This window comes from Cygnus atratus, chromosome 1, assembly GCF_013377495.2.
Source record: "Cygnus atratus isolate AKBS03 ecotype Queensland, Australia chromosome 1, CAtr_DNAZoo_HiC_assembly, whole genome shotgun sequence".
In the NCBI taxonomy this organism is placed as follows: domain Eukaryota; kingdom Metazoa; phylum Chordata; class Aves; order Anseriformes; family Anatidae; genus Cygnus; species Cygnus atratus.
This window is the reverse complement of record NC_066362.1, coordinates 208,336,269-208,356,718: the sequence shown is the minus strand read 5'-3', so window position 1 is coordinate 208,356,718 and position 20,450 is coordinate 208,336,269. Positions and strand designations below refer to the sequence as shown.

The following is a 20,450-nucleotide window of genomic DNA, read 5'->3' as shown; positions in this document are numbered from 1 at the left end:
TGCCTTATAAGAGGTTCCTCTTATATTTCTTCTGAAAGCAGAAGAAATAGGGCAGGTGCTAGAAAAACAAGACATGAGAGTTCAAGCCTTACCTCTGGCACAGTTACAAATCTGCCGTGAACTCAGCCTACCTGCCCTGCACATTACTGAAACACAGACATGATAGAACGGGTCCAGAGGAGGGCCACAAAATTGATGAGGTCTGGAGCACCTCTCCTGTGAAGAAAGGCTGAGAGAGCTGGAGATGTTCAGCCTCAAGAAGAGAAGGCTCCTGGGTGACCTCATTGCGGCTTTTCAGTACTTAAAATGGACTTATAAAAAAAGAGAATGACTCTTTGCTCAGTCAAATAATTACAGGACTAGGGGGAATGGTTTTAAACTAAAAGAAGGGCAGATTTAGATTAGAGGTTAGGAGGAAATTCTTCACTCAGAGGGTGGTGAGGCAGTGGCACAGGTTGCCCAGAGAAGCTGTGGATGCCCCATCCCTGGAGGTGTTCAAGGCCAGGTTGGATGAGGCCCTGAGCAACCTGATCTGGTGGGAGGTGTCCCTGCTCATGGCAGGGGGTTGGAACTGGATGATCCCTGAGGTCCCTTCCAACCCGAGCCATTCTATGATTCTATGATTATTTCAGACCCTCGCTTGTGTTTACTTTTCGCCCAGATCTGCAAAGTGACACAGATAAACAGATGCCCTACTGAGTTAAGCAGTGTTGCCCCAGCAAATAGAGGATTCTGCTCACATGCCCCGTATTACCCAACAACCTGCAGGCGGTTCTGTACCTGGAACTGTGTGCAGTAAGTGCAGGACTCACAAACAAGGCTCAAGTCTCCAGCTGCTACAGTTCACTTTTAATAAAAAAAAAAGTGTTCCCAACATACCACTGTTCATTCCTCTGACATTCCACATTTTATTGAGTTTGGCTGGATTAACGGGTTAGTTGTACGGTACATGAATTCAATAAATATTTAAGAACTGGGTGATGAAGCCCCATCGCATTAGAGCAGGGGATTAAGTACACAGAGAAGTAAAAACACATTTCTAAAAGTTTGAATAACTAGCTGGGGTGGATAAATGCAACTCTTCAAAAAAGATGGTGTGTGCACTTGGACAGCAGAGAATTCTATGACGAGTAAACCAAATGATAAATTAGAGTGGGTTTTTAACACAGAACAGAACACACTGCAGCAGTTCTGCCATTTCCTGGTCAGAGACGAAAAAGGAGGATTTAACACAAGAGCAATGCTCCATCCTGTCAGGCTGGATGGAGGAAATGAAGTCTCCAGGTGGTAAGGCACCCACCGCCATTCTGCACCTTCAAAAATATTTTTGGAAAGGGAAGAGGAAGGCACAAGGAGGGCAAGAAACGGTGGGAGAAGGACCTGGCAGCTGTGAACACACCATCTTTATAAGTCTAACGTAAATTGCTCCTTTGCCATGACAGCCTGCAGAGCAGGCGTACAACACAACTACCCTAGGGCTATTTTCCTGCTGTCTTATCACAGCAAAGGAGACCATAGCAGTCAGGTCCACTTCTTTCTCTGAAGACACAAGTGAGAGTCTTTAGTAAATGAAAACAATTATCTGAAGTCCCAAGGACAGACCTTTAAGGTAAGCGGCATTAGAACTTTCCCCATCTGTTCAGGAAGCGTCCTACCTATAAGGTTCAACGTAAGACCATGCAAGAGCACTTAAGTTTCCTGTAAGCCCAGCTACAAAAGCAATAAACAAACTTCTTATGCATTCTATCCATGCACCAACCTGTGCACCAACCCCCAATCCAAGGACGGGGAAGCTACAATACACTACAGTGATCCCCCCTCTTGCCACGGTTCCAGCAAGCCCCTACATCCTGACGTTATACTAGATGCACCTATCTTAGAAGGAATCACACCAGGTGGAATGGCTTTGCTGGCACTGCAGGGCTGATCTGTTAGGAGCCACACATCATACACTCATCCCTGTTCTCCAGGGAGCACACCATGGCTGCTTTATTCCTTTCCTTCTCTTCCTCTTCCTTGGAGGCCTTCTCCCGCTCCCTGAGCTTCTCTTTGTTCAACGTGAACTGGATGGGGTTAGCAGCTGGCTTTGTCCTTAGATAGTACATGCCCGTCTTCAGACCCTGCAGAGCAAAAGCACGAATGTAAGAACTGGAATGGGCTGGCATGCAATACAGCCAAACTCTGAACTGCTGGAACTGACCTTCCTTGGGCCACACCGCTGTACTTGCCTCACAGTGATGTCTGGTAGACACAATCAATGGGAGCAATGCCACAAGCATCCTTTACAAGCAGCTTTATTGCTCAAGAGAGATATTCCACTAGTAATACTGGATTCTTGGAAGGAGATGGCTGTTTACCCTTCTAAGAATCAGCAAGACCAACTTTTCATGAAAGAACTTATCAACCCCTATTTGCTATCTGTTCTGAACAAGCCCCCCCACCCTGCCCCTCTCAGATACCTGTTTCCACCCATAGAAATGCATGCTGGTCAGTTTGCCATAGTTGGGTTCTGCAATGTGAATGTTGAGAGACTGGCTCTGATCAATGAAAGCTCCTCTGTCTGCTGCCATCTTGAGGATAGTTTTCTGGGAGATCTCCCACACTGTCTTATAGAGTTGCTTCAAGTCATCAGGAATCTCAGATATATTCTAAAAGAAACAGGAAGAGTTTTCCAATGTAGTATAACCAGCGACTGCCCAAATGTTCACATTATACAAAGTCTTCATGAATTGCTGATTTCACCAGACTAGAACTAAGGCTTCTTGCACCTGAACTCCATCACTGAACCCAAATATCCTGCATCTGAAAGCACCCAAGCATAAAGAAACATTACTTGCTCTAACAGGATGGTTTATTCTGGGGAGTTCGAGGGGGAAAAAAAGTTTCCAAATAGGACATTAATGTTTTGTCCTAAATAGTTGTGAGGTGTTACAGAAAGCAATCCAGCAGCTAGTACCCTCCACACTTCATGACAAGTAGGATGCACTTTTTTTTAGCATGCATGACTCCAAGCACAACAGTCACAGCAGCATTTCAAACTCCAGAGCATAAATGATTCATCCCACACAGACTCTTCTACACACACCTTCCAGATCTGGATGTCATATACTTGGCTCCTGTCTCAAGCCAACTCCCTGCTACATAATTACCCCTTTACAATCTCTACGACAAATGGGAATCCAAACATTTGCGGAATCTGCGTGAAGTAAAGCAGCCCAACTCTGTACTTGTTCTAGTAATAATTAGTAGCATATTTCCCTTGGAATTTCCTATTACATGGGCAGGCTCCAGCAGGAACAAATTACCACTGAGATGAGACACATTCCCTCATATTTCTAATAGAAACGCTCCAAACTGTAGCTTTTCTCCCCCAGGTTAGCTGAGTCACTCACATACAGCAGACCTCAAAACCACTGTGTGGAAATCAGCCCCCAGCCAGCCAGCGCTGCTCAGACAGGCGGGAATCCCAGTGCCATTCTTCTAGCTTCACATGCATACCTGGATAGAGCCATTGTGGGCGATGATTTGGTTTTTCATCTCCTCATTCCACAGGCCCCTCTCTGTGAGATCTTTCAACAAGTGCGGATTCACAACCTGTAAAGAGCAAAGGCCAAAGAATAAAAGCACTGTATATTCTGAGAAGGTACGCGCCCTGCCTTACAGCGCAGATACGCCTCCTAAAGGAGGGAAGTCCACACCAACATGCACGTTTTTAAATAGTTAAACAAGACCTTGTTCAGTACTGCCGAACTTTCATTTTTCAGTTAGCATTGAGGTATGCACGCAAATAGCCAAACTAGGCCTGAAGTTAAAATAACAGGTAACAAACGTGAGAAGCTGCTGGCCACTGCTGACAACAGAAGGCTGTCTGCAATGCTTGGCTGACCCCAGGCTGGAGCTAAACTAGTAAGGCAGTAATGGGAGAAGCTACCGGACATTACAGATGTGAAAGGAGAGCGTATGGAACTCCCCTGCGTGAGGAACAGCAAAAGATACGAAAGTGAGAGGTCTTGGCTTACCAGGGCTACTGACAACAACCTGCATTACTAAATAAGGGTGTAAAAAAATCAGCAAGACTGGGGTCAGAAGGGCAAAGAACAAAATATGTGCAGGCTGTTTATTTGAGAGGAAAATAAAAACGAACTTTTGCTTGCTGGAATTGTTTGGGGGTACTTGTCTAGCAGCCCTGCACCTGATCCACACAGCCGAGCAGGATAATAAACCTGTTGTTCTGACCACACGGGCCTGATTTGATCCTGCTGTCAGGAGGAAATGGAGTGCTTTGATGAGGGACACCCCAGGGGGACAGACCGGACCTCCCTAACAGTTACATATTGCCTCTGTCCCACCCTGAGCTCTTCGTTAACTCCAGCCTCCAGAGCTCAAATTCTTACATACTTTCATACATGACAGATACCTCTGCATCTGCACAGCTTTCACATAGCCTCTTCACAGATCTGTTCAGTGCTTTACATACAGCTCTTTCCTCAGAACTGCGCAAAACAGCGCTGTGGTCTCAGTTACTCTTCCCAGAGCATGCATGTAATTTCATTAATTTCACTAATCATTCATATCTTCATTAATTTCACTAATCATTAGCAAATATTCCTGCAGGCAATGTCAAGGTCTTATAGAGTGCTGTGTTTTTTGTTTGTTTGTTTGTTTTCCAGAGAAGAGTGGCACTTCTTTAAAATTTTGCATATTCCCTGGCAGTAAAAACAGTACAGACACGCTGGTTAGATGTTTTCCTCAACAATTCTGGCCTTCAACATAAACATCCAACTGAATTAAGTAATCAAGTGCGCAGCGTCCATCTTGTCTTTCTGAACAGTGAAAGTTATCAAAAGTAAGACTACAGAAAAGCTCTTTTCCACACCTGCTTCAAGTGCTTACCTGAAACTCTCCTGAGAGGACTCTGCGTGTGTAGATGTTACTGGTGTAGGGCTCAATGGATTCGTTATTGCCCAAGATCTGAGCAGTAGAAGCAGTTGGCATGGGAGAAATGAGAAGGCTGTTTCTGACACCATACCTAGCAATAATAGTCAAGAGTTGGAAAGTTTCAACCAAGTGAGACAACACAGAAAAGACCCAAGAATAATAGTTTATAGACTGTCTGCACAGAGCTAAGAGAGCCAAAGAAGGAACTCTCAGCTCACACATACAGAAATCTTACCTTCCTGAGATAACCTGAAAAATCTCTCACTAGCTGAAGTAAAAAAACAGAAGTTCCACTAAGCTTGCAATGTGGGTCAATACAGAAGCTTAACTCAAGTCTTTGCTATTTTCATCTTTAACCAGGCTTTTCCAAATTATTTAGTCATGGGAAAGGGGGCATAGAAAAAAATCTGTCAGGCACACAACTCTGCAGTGCTCAGGCGAAAACAAAACAAGCAGCCCATAAAAAGCCTCCCCATACGCAAGAAGGCAGACAGATTTACTACATTTGAAAACTAAACCCATGCAAACTGAATAAATTCATTACAGTGACTTCACACTTCAACAGTTGCTGTCTTCGGGACATTCAAGGCTCAGCTGCTTTGCCCCGTCAGCTGAGGAAACAGCTTCCAAGCCTGGCTGACTCTGTCTTAACTGGAACACAAACCATTCGGCTGATGCATCCAGGATGAAAGAAGAGCTCAGCTAAAACAGAGTCTATGGGATGGACTCACTTGGCATGTAAGAATAAAAAACAAAGAAAACCATCTACAAAAGAGATTTGAAGAAAGATCTACTGAGGGGGAAAAAACAAAAGAAAACACAGGGCCATTTTTATGTGTGACGTCTTTTGTTTTCAAATCAGTCATAACATAACAAATACAATTTACATTTAATACAAACTGTGCAAGAATACTCACTTAGCAATCTTCTCCTTTAAAGCCTTCCAGTCCCAAAGATCAGACGGGGTGACATTCCACATGTCATACTGAAGAATCTGAAGAACACAAGAGTGGTACAAATTAGATAGGGTGCTCTTTTCTCCAGATTTTGTAAATCATATTACAAATAGACCTGTTATTCCTATTAATTATCCACTACAGTTGAGCCTCAGCCAAGCTTCTGCACCATAATCTTACAAACACTCGATGTTTTAATCATGCTAAAGGGGCCAGCCAGTGCAAGCTGAATCTTCCTTTTATTGGTCTCTGCACCTCAGTTTAGATTACATATTTCTTAATGCACTTAAAAAGTCAAATGATGGAAGAAACTCTAGCATCCTTTGCACTGATGCATTACCAGCATATGATATTATTAATATTATATTATTACCATAATACGTTTCAGTCATACTCCTCCTGTATCAAAGACCAGGCACAACCACATTACTTGCTTTTCATACATCTGTCCCTGACACAAGACAGTTCCTGGTACTTACTCCTTTGCTGACAGGAGAACCCTCGTATGTTTCATATGGTCCTTGCTCCTCGGCAAGTTCACAGCTGGCTTCCAAAGCACCATAATAAATGGTCTCAAAAATCTGCTGGTTCAAGCGCTGGGCCTCTGGACTTTCAAAGGGGTATCTCATCAAAATGAAAGCATCTGCCAGACCCTGCACACCAATGCCAATGGGACGATGGCGTCTGTTGGAGCGTTCAGCCTGCATAGCATTCAAGCAACAAGAATAATTACTTTAGCAGTGCTACATAGAATCATAGAATAAGTTGAACTGGAAAGGACCTCTGGAAGGAAATAAGACTGTCTACCTCTGACTTAATTTTTATTCTGCTGCAACATCCCAGCTTCCAGTTCTGTTCAATTTCCCACTGTTTGCTATTTTGTAGGGCACAAATTTGAGGACCAACATTAAGTGTGTTTGAAGTGATCACTAATTCTAATTGCTCAACTTGACACACAAAGGGAAGCAGGATTTAGAAATGAACGCTAAACACTTCTTGAAAAACAAGGCCACGAAGACATTTGAACTCGAGCATTCTAATTGTACATGCTTGAAAAAACTAATCCTCATTAGGTTTGGCCTCAAACTTTGAGTATTTGCTTATTTCCTCCTCTGCTGCTTGCCTTGTGGTGGTGTTGCAATGCAAACAACTTTGCTCCCATTCAACAATTCCCAACACTCTCTCCACTTTCTTTCCAGAAAAATGCGTGTACACTCTACGAAAACTGCATAAAGCCAACAATTCGAGATTGAGTTACACCTTCTTGGTATCTTTCCACGATCATTCTCTCTGTTCTGCTTTCCACTCTGTGTCTAGTGCTGTTCTGTGCTTTGTGGAAATCCACTCACATGAAAAGAAATCCAACTGCCGAACCATCTCAAGGGGAGGATTTTTCTACAACTGCTTCGCTAAGGAAGCGCTTCAGGTTGAAGCTTAAGAAACCACTAACAACAGGTCACATCTGCAAACGGTTAGTTAATGAAACTCCCAACTATTAGCCTAAACAGGTTTACAAAACCCCTCACTGAATCCTTCTGCCCAAGACTGAACTGGGATTGCTAGAGAACAACAGGCCCTTTGTCACCAGACTCATGGCACACCTTCAGCCGCAGAGCAGCGCAGCACAGCACTCACCTCTGGCACAGGGTAGTAGTTGATATCAATGATTTTGTTCAGGTTTCGGACAATAACTTTAGTGACTTCAGCTAGCTTCTTGAAATCATACGTATGCTCTGAAGTGACATACATATTCAGGGCTATAGAGGCCAAATTACAAACTGCAACCTGTGGGAAAAAAAAAACACAGTGAAAACAGTCATGCCAGCCAACACCCCATGCAAAATACACGCTCTCTCAATCCCAGAGCATGCTCTCTATCCAAACTATACAGAAACAAAGAACCAAGCAAGCTAAAAGGATGGAAGAATACACTCTTCATTTCTGTGCTTTTTTTACAAGCTGAAAAAAGGATAACAACCATTGAGAAAGGTTTAGTAGATATCAATATCGCCATAAAAATTCAGTTCTCTGGCCTGGTCAGTCCTGCTGCATGTAAGCTTCCCTTCCAGAAACTAGGCCTTACCACTTCTTGTATTATCAGAATCAGCAACTGATTTCCATTAGATCCAGGATATATTAGGGCATTATTTTCATTATTTTTTAACACTCACGTTATTTCCAGACCCAGGAGAACTGAAACAAGTTGGCTAAGGTTTCTTGTGCAGCGCAGACAGGCAAGATGGCTCCGTCTCCTCTAGAGTACTCAGGATTTTATGAGTATGTCAAGGAGCATAACCACTACTGTCAGGCAGTAGAAATTGATTCTTTCAGTTTTAACAGTCTCAAGAGCTTTTTTGCACTCAAAATGTGTCATGCTGTATTAGCACTAACTCATTTCTATGTTCTTTCTTCACTTTTGTTACCAATGCTGCAATCCAAACATAGTACATCTGTAGAGCACCTAAATGACACAGGGAACTCAAGGGAGAATTATGACTGAACTGCAAGTCTGGAGGTTAGAGAGGTATGGTTTCACTAAACCTTTAGCATAAAAGATGCTTATATCAGCTTCCTAGAAGCCAAAGAGCTCACTTCTCTATCAAGATGCCACAGTTTTGCTTTGATGGGTATCTTCTTTTATACCAAATCCTCCACAGGAGTTGGAAAAGAAGGGAAACCGCCACACACAGACTTAGTAGAAGTGCTGTAAGCACTCATGTCAGAAAATCCTCATAATTTTCTTAGCTACCTGTTCCCTTCCCCAGCTAAAAGTCAGACATACTCTAAAAAGCTATGCAGGCACAGTCACACCTTTCCTAAATACTGCAAGTTCCTTGTCTCCACTCACCTCATCTTTGCTGGTATACTCCACTATTTCTGTACACAGATTGCTGCATTTGATGGTCCCCAAGTTCTGCTGATTGCTCTTCCGGTTGCAAGAGTCCTTGTACAGCATGTAAGGTGTGCCAGTCTCTGTCTGGGATTCGATGATGGCGTACCAGAGCTGCTGGGCCTTCACCACTCTGCGGACACGGCCTTGCTTCTCATAACTGCAACAGGGCACATGTTGCTTATCAACTCCCAGACTCTCCAAAAACAGCACTGGAATCAATCATTCTTAACACCAGGTTCCCAGGAGGGCAAGACCCCATTCACTTCTGAACCGTGTGAATTTTGAATTAGCAGGACAGCATTAACAGCAAGGTACCAGGACTATTCATGTGTAAAAGAAATAGAAAGCTTTCACTACAGCACCCTACGCAACTAGCTCAAAACAAAGCCACCAACTGCTTTAAGCAGGAATCATTTCAGAATTTTCCTCTAAAATAAGCTTTCATATGTAGTTCTATATTAAGATGCAGTTTGAAGCAAACGGTAAGCAGACATCCCGGTCTTTGTCCATTTACCAACCTGATAATTCAACTCAGTGATCACTTAGAAGCCAACACCACAAACCTGTGCCTTGGCTCCCATATACCCCACAAGGGCAGTTCCGTAAATGGATGTCTGCCACTTTTCTTACCTCTCATATAGTTTCTCAAATTCCTCTCCCCACACCTCATCTAGACCAGGACACTCATTTGGACACATTAAGGACCAGTCCTGTAAGAAAGAAGAAAAAAATACTCAGAGAAAATCTGCTAATTAACAGCATTCAACTTCATCAGCAGATCCTGTTGTAAACAAAAACACAAAAACCTCACAGTTCCCATCCTGAAAAAGTAGGAACCAACTCTTCCAGCAGACATGGGGAAGGTGTTTGAGTAGTATGATTTATTTAAAATTCAATTATATGAATATTTATGATCAAACCGCTTTTTAAATTCTGAAATGACTAATTATTAAGATATAACCCATTTTCAAGCAGTCACACAAAGATCAATTTACTGAGAAGACTTTGATGCTTTCAGGGTACTCCAGACTAAGAATTTAGCACAATAGTATATCAGTCATAGGCTGCAAGATTAAACCGTGAAGCAAAGCATCATAGAAGGCAAGTTCCTGTGCTGCTAGGAAGCCAGCTCCACAACACTTGTGAACTCCACGCTTCTCCATTAACAGACCTCTCCCGCACCAATCAAGTTTCTTACCTGGTTGGTTTCAACTCTCTTCATGAAGAGATCAGGAATCCAGAGGGCAAAGAAAAGGTCTCTGGCACGCTGCTCTTCTTTCCCAGTGTTCTTCTTTAAGTCAAGAAACTCAAAGATGTCCAGATGCCAAGGCTCCAGGTAGATGGCAAAAGCTCCAGGTCTCTGATACATAAAATATAGTCAGGATCAGAACAAATGGCCCTCAAAAATGTCTCCCACACTGCTGCTGACTGAACACAATACCCTAAACTAACTAGAACTTAGTTTTATAGTCTTGTTAAGGTAATTTCAATATCTTTTTTCATATTACTCTTGCTCTCACTGGAACTAGGTCATGCTACTAGCTCCAGATTCTTAATAAAAATGATCCCACACTAAAAATACCTTCTGTGTCAATAGGAGCTTGACAAGTCTTAGATTTACGCATTAAGTCATGCCTCCACTAACCTCTGGACTATTTGAATATAAAGGATACAGAACAAAAATCTTTCTACAGTCTTACGCCTTAATTCAACACAGGGCATACAAAGAGTGACTGACAACCACTGCAAGAGGCTGAACTAACGTGTACATATCATACAGCAGATAGATACCATACAGTAGATGTATACCTACACAATAAAATGCATAGTGAATGGAGAACACCAAACTAGAAACAAGGGAAAAAAGTCCTTTTTGTAATTTCACGTCACCTACCACCACATTGATGTTACTGGTTCAACCTTTCACACATGTGGTCTCCTTCTGACCTGGGTCAACCCCTTCACCCCAATTTAATGCTAAGCCAATACCTTGTTACCGCCTTGATCCACGTAGCGAGCAGTGTTGTTGTAGACCCTCAGCATTGGAACAAGTCCATTAGAATTTCCATTTGTCTGCACAGGCACAGGAAAATTGTTGTTACTGAAAAGCAACTGCCTGAAGAGCTGGGCCTACATTTCTGTATGGCTCTGGGTCTTTCAGCAGTCAGACAAACTCATCCTGAAAGCTAGCACCCGACCACCTCGATCAGTGCTTTGGTAGCACCACCATCCTCCCCCACCCTCCTCTTTTTTTGAAGTAAAAAATGCACCATCTGAACTTAATTCCTCGACATAATACAATCTAAAGGCTTGCAGAGGTTACATACATGGTGACAAAAACGAATAAATAAATAAACACACGCATCCACAGATCATCTTAAGCAATTAAACTTACAAAAAGGAAAAGAGCCACTGCATTAGCCTGTAGGCATACCCCTAGGCTGCTGATATAAGTTGGAATTGTCTGATCAAACACTGGAATGAGATCCGATCCACTTTTTGGAAGGACTTGTATTAGGAAACCAAGTGAAACCAACCTTCTCATTTCAGGGCATACTCAAAGGAAGGACTACAAAGCTGGACTAACTGCTGTGTTAAACTGACAGCAGCGCTGGTAGAAGCAGTGCTGATCTGGCAACTGACGTACAGACATTTCCTGAACCCAGAAGGTTAATCTCTGCCGGGTACACCGCCTGCACACTCACCCCAGCAATATAGCTGCCCGTGGCTCGGATACAGCTCACAGCAAGGCCAATCCCACCAGCAGACTTTGAGATCAGTGCACACTGTTTGAGAGTGTCATAGATTCCCTCAATGCTGTCATCCTTCATGCACAGCAGGAAGCAACTAGTGAAAACAAATAGCTTTAGCATAAAAAGATTAAAAAAAAATAAAAAAACACTAAGTATTTTACCAGGGCTGCAGAAAAACAATGGCAAACACTGTATATTTAACATGCTATGCCAAGCAAAAAATGAAGCAAAACCATAGACTGCATAGTGGAATAAAGGACAGTTTTAGAAAACATCACAAACAATAGTTGTATTACTGACACCTCTGTTATCAAAGCAAAGCGTTTTTAAAATCAGATCTAATTCATAACAGTTATGCTTGCTACTTTTAGCATATTTAAAAAAACAATTACCAGGAGTCATTTTTTACCTACAAAAGACTATGTATGTCAGCAGCTCTGAAACAGACGACAGCCACTCCCATTAGCTTGAGAAGCTTACTGACACATCTGCTTTTTCCCCAAAGACTACACTAGATACCAAGTTTAATTTGACAACAGCTTCTCAAAACTTCATAGAACAATCACAGAAACACAGCTACTAGATTTAGAAGTTGTGACAGCACTTCATTTGGACAGATCCAATCACCAAAACCTCATCTTCCTCCAGTTATGCATTAAGCATGCTTGAAAGCCACAGGTACCTGGAAAGCTGAGGCCGGTTGGTGCCCGCGTTGAATAACGTGGGTGAGGCATGGGTAAACCACCTTTCAGACAGAAGATTGTAAGTTTCGATTGTGGCATCAATGTCATTTTTGTGGATTCCCACAGACACCCTCATCAACATATGTTGAGGACGCTCGGCAACTAGACACAAAAAAGCAAAAGGAAGAAAATAATGTCAATGTGATGTTTACAATTAGTGCAGACAAAAGTAGAGGTGGTGGTAATAAGATACAATGTGCAATGGGCCACTTGAGAGACAGAGTTGCCATAGAATCACAGAGTAGTTCAGGTTGGAAGGAACCTTAGGAAGCCTCTAGCACGATCTTCTGCCCAAAGAAGAGTCAGCTAAGAGGATTGGACCAGTTTGCTCAGGACTTTATCCAGTCAGGTCTTGAAAAACTCTAGGACTGGGACTGGATAACCCCTCTCAACAACCTGATCCAGTGCTCAGCTGTACTCACGAGGAAAAAGAAAACAGTATTAAGAGTTAAAACACAACCCAATATGCAATCCAGCATCCAATTGCTGTCTATATGGCATTATAATTAACCTCTCACTCTTCTGTGTCCTAGGATTTTCAGGCTAAAGGCCTGCAATAACTGGCAGTGACAGCACAGTAGCTCTAACTTAAATTTATTAGAAAGTGCCTAGCATTACGGAACAGGCTGTCAGACAAAAAAAATCCTTCATCTTCTACACTCCAGGTAAGAGGCAGCTTTCAAAGCACTAGGGTCTCTGTAACAGACAGGTGAAGCACCTGTGCCCAGGTCACAGACATTATCTGGAACACCCAGGTAAACTTGCCACAGTTTAGTTGCAAGTTAAACTTGCTCTTTAGCGATCAACTGTTGTTCATGTAAGCATACCAATGCCACCACATATAGACACTAGACTCTTAGCTAAGAAGAGATGCTGCACGTGTACAGAGAACACCTGCTACAAACGTGTCACTTGACTGCTATCTTTTTTAAGCCGGTACTCAATGATTTTGCTGGACTGCTCTACGAGGTAGCCTATCTGCCTCCTCAGCCCTTGCTCTGAGCCATGGCCTTGACTTTTAAATAATACCTTAAATTGACAGAGACGGTTCTTACCTTTTGAGTTGATTTTCAGCAAGTAGGAGCGTTCTAAAGTCTTTAAAAAGAGAGAGTGCATTTTAGCAGTCATTCAAATTTCAACTTAAAAAATCCTGTTAATACAGAAAGCTCCAACCTCACCCATCTTCATGCTCCTTTACCCCAGGTTTCAACAGAGGCAGCAACCCTGCACTCAACTCCTCATCTTGTTAACGACAAAGGACCAGAAGTCCACTGTAAGATTCCAACACTATGCTTTGGATTATGGAGTGGATTATGTAGCATGGAGCAGCAAGGTTCAACACCGCCTTTCAATCCACAGTGAACTGAGGCTAGACAGCAAGGAAGGGCTTGTTCTCCACGATGCCGCCTCTCAGTATTATTAATTATACTATGATAATGCTTTCTAGACAACCTGTATCACAATCTGCTGTGCCGGGTGATGAACGCACCAAATGGCACATACGGTAAGCCCCTACAGTTTGAGCAGATGCCTTTTAAGCTTGTGCCTGAAGAATTACAGCAGTAATTACATGAGGGAATGTCAGGCATTGCATATCTATATGCATACAGAAGCACACACACGCCCCTTCAAGGTCCCTTCTCTCCATCCCTGCCTATGCTGCTTCAGCAGCTGCTACACACCTGAGTTGTTTCCTCATTGCAGCCTGCTTCCCTCAAACCTGAAAGTACCAAATCACGTGCTGATGGAAGAATCTCCTGGACATAATTCTACACAAAGATCACCAGTTCTTCTAGAGATTCATCAAGGCCAATGAACTATCAGGTACCCAGTGCTACGGAGAAGCCAAATACTCTCCAGCTAACCCCACAGAAAGCCCACCGCATCGTACCCTAAAACGATTGGGCAAAGAACAGCATGTTATGAGGGGAGCAGGAGGAGCAGATGGTGGGGGCATAGTAGACTGGACCGGTTGTGGGGGAGATGTTCCAGCAGCATGGAAGAAGACAAACACGTGGGCTGACACACTGAGAACAACTGTTACACAAAACAATGGTGAAAAACAAAAATCCCTTTTCCGGGTCATTAAGAATTAGATTATTTCCTTGAGGAATGGCATGAGCTGGGAAGTTTCCAACAACATTCAGCACTATCTGCTGCAAAGAACTTGGACCTAACAGTTAAAATATTATAGCAGCCAAGGGAACAGAGCACAGCCAAGAAGAAAGTACATGATTCATGAAGTTAGGCAACAGCTTCGTGCAGGTACTTTGTTTTCACCAACCCACTAATGCCCAAGCTACTTCCAGTGCCCTTCGTGTTCAAATCTAATGATTTTGCAAGGATTCCCATCCCCCCCAACAGACCCAGCTCCAGAACACCTAGGACTGTTTTTTTTGATGTTATCATGAATAATGTGTCTTTTACCTTAAAACCAAAATAGTTGTAGGAGAAGTCTCTGTCATAGATAATGGCAGAATTCAGGCGCTGAGAGGAAATAAAGAGAAAAATTTACATTTACATGCTGATTTTGGGGGCTTCACATTCAGATATAATGCTGATATTGGTATTTCTGGCCTCAAAAATGTAGTGAAACAGATTATTCAGACAGATCATCGTGAATAAAACAGGGAAGAACACTGAGGTTGAAACAACAAATGCAGTGCTAAGATTTTTTTTCCAAGTACAGTGCACAATTGTTGGCAACATTTTACTGAAGTCTTTAACTAGACACCGAGAAACACAAGACATAATCAAAATGAGAATTCGACTTCCCCCTAAGAACACAAGCCTGGAACAACATGAAATCAGACACCAAACCTCTTCTCTCCCTTCTGCGCGTACAAAACAGATTGCTACATTGAAAAGTCCGTTTCCCCAAACGAATTAATTGGGCTGTTCGTGACTATGAAGACATTTAAGAAAATGTCCTTACATGAAGAAAATTCCTACACCTTCTTTTAAACTCTCCAGAAGAGAGCAGTTATCAGCTGTACCCATTTCTGTATTGGCTTCTTGTCCTAAAACAAATGGCTTACTTAAGAAAAAAAAAATCATCTTAACTAGTTCACTGAATTTTCAAAACTGGAAAAATGTTACATACATCTTTGTTGGCCAGAACTATGTCTAGCGTTTCTTTAGAGATCATTGGTGAGTGCTTCCCATTGTGAGGGTTTACGTAGTTGTAGAGGTCATCCATCACATCTACAACAGAAACAGGTTTAAAAAGAAGTACATCCACAGAGCTATATATATATATATATCATTTGTCATTTGTTTTCAAAGATTTAACAGGAGGACTACCCATCCACAAAAATAATCCCTTCCAGCTCTACAGAGATACAACTTTTCTTTTACGTGCTCAATGATATTACTAATCTGCTAACCTTAAAAACGCACTTGCCTTACAACGTTTTTTATAGAATTTGTAATACGCAATAAATGAGAAAGAGTGGGTACATCCTAATTTCAGTTACATTTTTAATCAATCTATTTATAGGGAAATAAATCATCAATCTATTTAAGTGAAATCTATTTTTCACAAAAGAGGCAATTTCACTTTCCTAGTGACACATAAAATTCATGTTTTCCATCTCCATGGCATTTTTAGTTAGCCTGGGTACTTAGTACCTTCTGCTTAAGAAAGATTTCCATATTTATATCCTCTACAACTCCTACTCCCTTTCTGACTAATTGCTATCTAAATGCCCCCAAACAGACTTACCACTGAATACTTTCTTAGTTTCTTTGTGCAGATTGGACACTGCAATCCTTGCTGCCAGGATAGCGTAATCAGGGTGTTTGGTGGTCAGGGTTGCAGCTGTTTCAGCAGCCAGTGTGTCCAGTTCCACTGTCGTGACACCGCTGTACAGCCCTTGAATCACTTTCATGGTGATCTGGGCCTAAAAAGGAAAATCATGCAGATCAGCTATCTGCTGTTAAAAAAAATCCTGGTATTTCAGCCATTTAGGGTATAAGACATGCTCCACTATAAGCAGTACCTTTTACATTGTTTAATTAAAAAAAAAAATTAAAACACTAAGTTCTTTCAGTGAAGTACTGACACCTAAAATTTTAAAACAAGTGATACTGGGCAGGAGGGAGGTCAGGGAAAGAGCAAAGAAAGAAGGAACCATTAATCTAGAATCATTAAAAAGTTTTTTCTCTGCAGATACTTTCTTAAAGGCTAAAAAAAAGTAGCAGCAAAACTCAGGGAAAAAAAAGTTTAAAAGATTACTTGCTTGGAAGTTTTAAAACTACAAATAAAGCTTGACTTTAAAATGTCTGATGAGACATATAAGTGCTATATTTAAAATAACCTTGCAGCAAGAGAAAAAAAAAAAAAATCAACCCTGGAAGGGACACACTGCCTTTTGCTTCATGACTTAACCTAATCCCCATCTAACAGTCATTTCCTGGGAAAACACTTTTCTATCTGCCATCTCAAAAGCAGTTTCTGCTTTTCTATCAAGTGTTAACACTGATCACTACAAGAAAGATCATATTCTGCACTGCAAAACAGAGGGCTGATCTAAGGTGGTAACTGCTACACACATTTGAAACACCAACAGCCTCACAAAACCAGGACTTGTAATTTTCAAACTTTATTCTCTGAAAGGAAGCACTTCACATTAAGGATTTTCATTACTGGCTCGTAAAGCACCTGGAACAAGAAGATCCACATCCAAAAAGAGAAACGCAGTTCTGGGAAGAAAGATCTTACACACTACTGCCAAATAAATAATGCAGTGCTTCATGTAAAATAAGTTTCACTACTAAGACTGGGGTATTTGAAGTCAGGGGGCCTAAGAATCTTGCTTGTGTCCTCATCATCATCAACTTAAGTCGCTGAGATCAAGGCAGCGTACTTTGTGCACTATACTTTTTGGTACAGAATGAACATCAAATATTTCACAGTCGCAATTTAAGACACGAAAACTGATCGGTGCATCTCAGAGAAGAGCCCAGGCTGGCAACTCCAAATGAACAGACTAGTTCTGCACATCAGCATAAAAATCTCACAGACATCCACGGATCCGTGAGGGAGCCATCCTCTGCACAGGCTGTGAAAAGAGATGCTTGCATAGGTGCAATCAACATGCATCCAAAATCCTATGGAGCTCAAAAAAAAAAAAAATAGGGATATTAGAATGACGTGGGAGTTCTGACAGAAAGGGTGCCTTGTTTTAAGAGGATCAAGATCTACTTTCTATATAGTATTGCTCAAGCTTTACAGATTGAAACTGTGAGCAACCTACCCTAACATGAGTTGGAGCAACAAACACTTTTTAAGCACAAGAAGCTCAATCACTTCAACATTGTTTGAGGTATCTACCCAAAGCAGCTTACAGTAGAGAGAGAAGCAGAGACTTTCCCCCGCTGCAGTCTCAGATTTTGTATCCACAAAGCAAAAGATGCAGAACACAAACGATTAGAAGAAACGTCTTATGAATACATTTGCCAATGGTTCCTGCCCAGGCTGCCACATTTGGTTTTTGGCAAGGTGAATAACCAGGCAACATCTGCTCACAGAGATCACCACCAGGGGCAGGACAAAGGACAGACTCACGGGATCAACAAAGTCAGCGTTCAGCCCATAGCAGAGCTTCTGGATGCGCGACGTGATCTTGTCAAACATGACGCGCTCCTGGCGCCCATCTGTTGGAGAAGAGGTTACAAAGACATCAGTTCCCTTTGTGATAAGAGAACTAGTTAAGCACAAAGCACCTCACAGAAGGAGCCAACCCTCCTGCAGTGACTTCGAGGTGGGAATCACTGCTGACAACCCGCCCAGCCTCCCTGTTAAGGCCCATAGGGAAGGGTGGCGAGCCCTCCACCTTCCTGCTGCCCATGGTCAGTGCTGGACACTGGGTCCCCCGCTCTGAGCAGGGGAAGAAGGGAAGGCAGGGCGCTCGCACCTCCCCAAGGACACAAGGACACCCTACAGGACCAAGACACCCCCACCCTGCCGGCACCAACCTCTGCAGAAAGCATGACCCCGATCTTCAGGGCCGCCCCACAAAGATGGGGCACTGAGCGATGGGGCACTGAGCGACGGGGGCCCCCAGCCCCAGGCTCTGGGGATCGAGCCCTCCCCAGGGGTCCCCGCGAGCTCCCCCCGTGCCCCCGGCCGAGGAGGAGCAGCCAGCCCCCAGCCGAGGGGGGGGCTTCACAACAACGCACCCCACACGCCCGGGGGCTCGGCGCTCCCCCAGGAGGAGAAGAAGCCGGGGGGCCGGGGCCCGTCCCCAGGACGCGCAGGGAAGGGGCCGCAGCCCTCACGCCCGGGCCCCCCCCGGCCTCGGGCCCCCCAGCGGGGCGCTGACACCGCGGGGCTGGGGGCTCCGGGCCGGGCCCCCCGACCCCGCCGCCGGGCCGGGGCTGCCCGCAGCCGCCGCGAGCTCCCGGCCCTCACGCGGGGGAGCCCCCCCGAGGCGCGGGGACCCCCCCCGGCCCCCGCCGCCCTCACCGCGCTTGACGACGTGCATGGCGGCTCCAACGGCTGCGGGGCCGCGATCGCTCTGCGCGCCTCCCGCTCCCGCCAACCGCGCTGGCCCCGCCGCGCCGCCGTAGCGCCCCGCCCCCTCCGCCCGAAGCCGCGCCGACATCTTGACTCCGGGCACCGCGGCTCTCCGCCTCCCCGTTCCCCCCCGCCGCGGGCTCGGGGCCGCCTCCCGCCCCGCGCGGCTCCCTCCCCGCCTCGCCCCCTCCCCGTGCCCGCCTTCCCCGCCCGGCCCGGGCAGCGCCACCCGCCCGGCGAGGGCCGCCCGCTCGCCCGCTTCCAAGATGGCGGCGGCAGCCCGGGCGGGAAAGGGGCCGCGCGAGGGCGCGACGTACGGGGCCCGCGAAGGGCCGAAACGCCCTCGTTTGGCGATTCGCGTTACAACAGTGCAAGCGATAATGATAAGAAACAATATTTAGTATTTAATAGTATTTAATAGTATTTAATATTTCGTGCGGTTCTCCAGAGGAGAGGGGGGCCCGCAGCACCGCTCCTCGGGCAGGTTCCTGGCATGGCGCCCGCCCAGCCCTGCACTGAGGGGGCTCACCCAGTCCTGGGACACACAGCCCTGGGGGACCTCGAGGGCCAGGACACAGGGACACCGTGCCACCCTCACAGAGTCGCAGTCACAGAATGGCTGAGGTTGGCAGGGACCTCTGGAGATCATCCAGTCCAATCCCCCTGCCAGGCAGGGTCACCCAGAGCACATTGCGCAGGACGGCGGCCAGGCAGGTTTTGAATATCTCCAGAGAAGGAGTCTCCACAACCTCTCTGGTCAGCCTGCTCCAGTGCTCTGTCACCCTCCCAGTAAAGAAGTGCCCCCTCGTATTGAGCCAGAACCTTCTGTGCTTCAGGTTGTGCCCACTGCCTCTTGTCCTGTCACTGGGCACAACTGAAAGGAGACTGGCTCCATCCTCTTGACACCCTCCCCTCAGATATTTATGATGAGGTCTGCTCTGATGAGGTCTGCTCTCAGTCTTCTCTTCTCCAGGCTAAACAGGCCCAGTTCTTTCAGCCTGTCCTCATACAACAAGTAAAGGTGCCACAGCCGGGGGCAGAGCAAAGGGCACATCATGGGAGGAAGGCCCTCTGGGATCTCAAAAAGTCCATGGCTGCCCTTAAAACACCGGGAGTGACAGCCTCGGTGAGGCGGCACCTTCCCCGTGCTGCATGAGGGTGAGCAACCACCACAACCATCTGCAGAAATTTTCCCCCACAGAGGGACAGAAAGTGTCCCAAAGTCCAGGCAGCACCCAGGGACAGCGGTGCCTCAAAGTGCCCAAAGCACTGCTGAGGTTTATACACGTAATGCAACCCCAAAAGTCAACGTTTCCTCTGCTAACGTACTCTGGGTGCCTTGTAAGCCAGCAGCCACCAGCAGCTGTCTAACACGGCATGATAACATCTTGCAGTTAGCATTTATGGCATCTTCCTTCCCCGCACAGAAGCAGTGGGGCCTCCTCCACCCGAGAGGTGCACCCACGCACAGGGACAGCGCCAAGCAGCGCAGCCTCCGCCTGTGTGAGCAGGACAGGGGGAGCTGAGGCGAACGCAGCACCGCACAGGAAGCGTCAGGTTTTGCCTCATGAGAATGCAATCACCCAATGTGCAAGGTGGCCTCCGGCTGAGGCTCACCCTGTGGGTCTCCAAGGGAGATCCCAGCAG

The 20,450-nt window shown here is 45.0% G+C and overlaps 1 protein-coding gene across 1 annotated transcript; it reads right to left on the bottom strand.

Moving 5' to 3' along the window:
• Positions 1 to 888: 888 nt before the first annotated feature.
• RRM1 (ribonucleotide reductase catalytic subunit M1) lies at positions 889 to 18,867 on the bottom strand. The gene is made up of 19 exons (XM_035569518.2): positions 18,753 to 18,867; positions 17,853 to 17,941; positions 16,008 to 16,185; positions 15,387 to 15,487; positions 14,711 to 14,770; positions 13,339 to 13,378; positions 12,223 to 12,385; positions 11,493 to 11,634; positions 10,777 to 10,860; positions 9,986 to 10,147; positions 9,418 to 9,497; positions 8,743 to 8,944; positions 7,530 to 7,679; positions 6,374 to 6,595; positions 5,856 to 5,932; positions 4,894 to 5,029; positions 3,499 to 3,594; positions 2,460 to 2,648; positions 889 to 2,120 (listed from the first exon to the last, which is right to left on the bottom strand). Exons 1-19 carry the CDS (start codon positions 18,769 to 18,771, stop codon positions 1,932 to 1,934), a joined length of 2,379 nt encoding a protein of 792 aa, XP_035425411.1. The 5' UTR covers positions 18,772 to 18,867; the 3' UTR covers positions 889 to 1,931.
• Between the last annotated feature and the right edge of the window lie 1,583 nt (positions 18,868 to 20,450).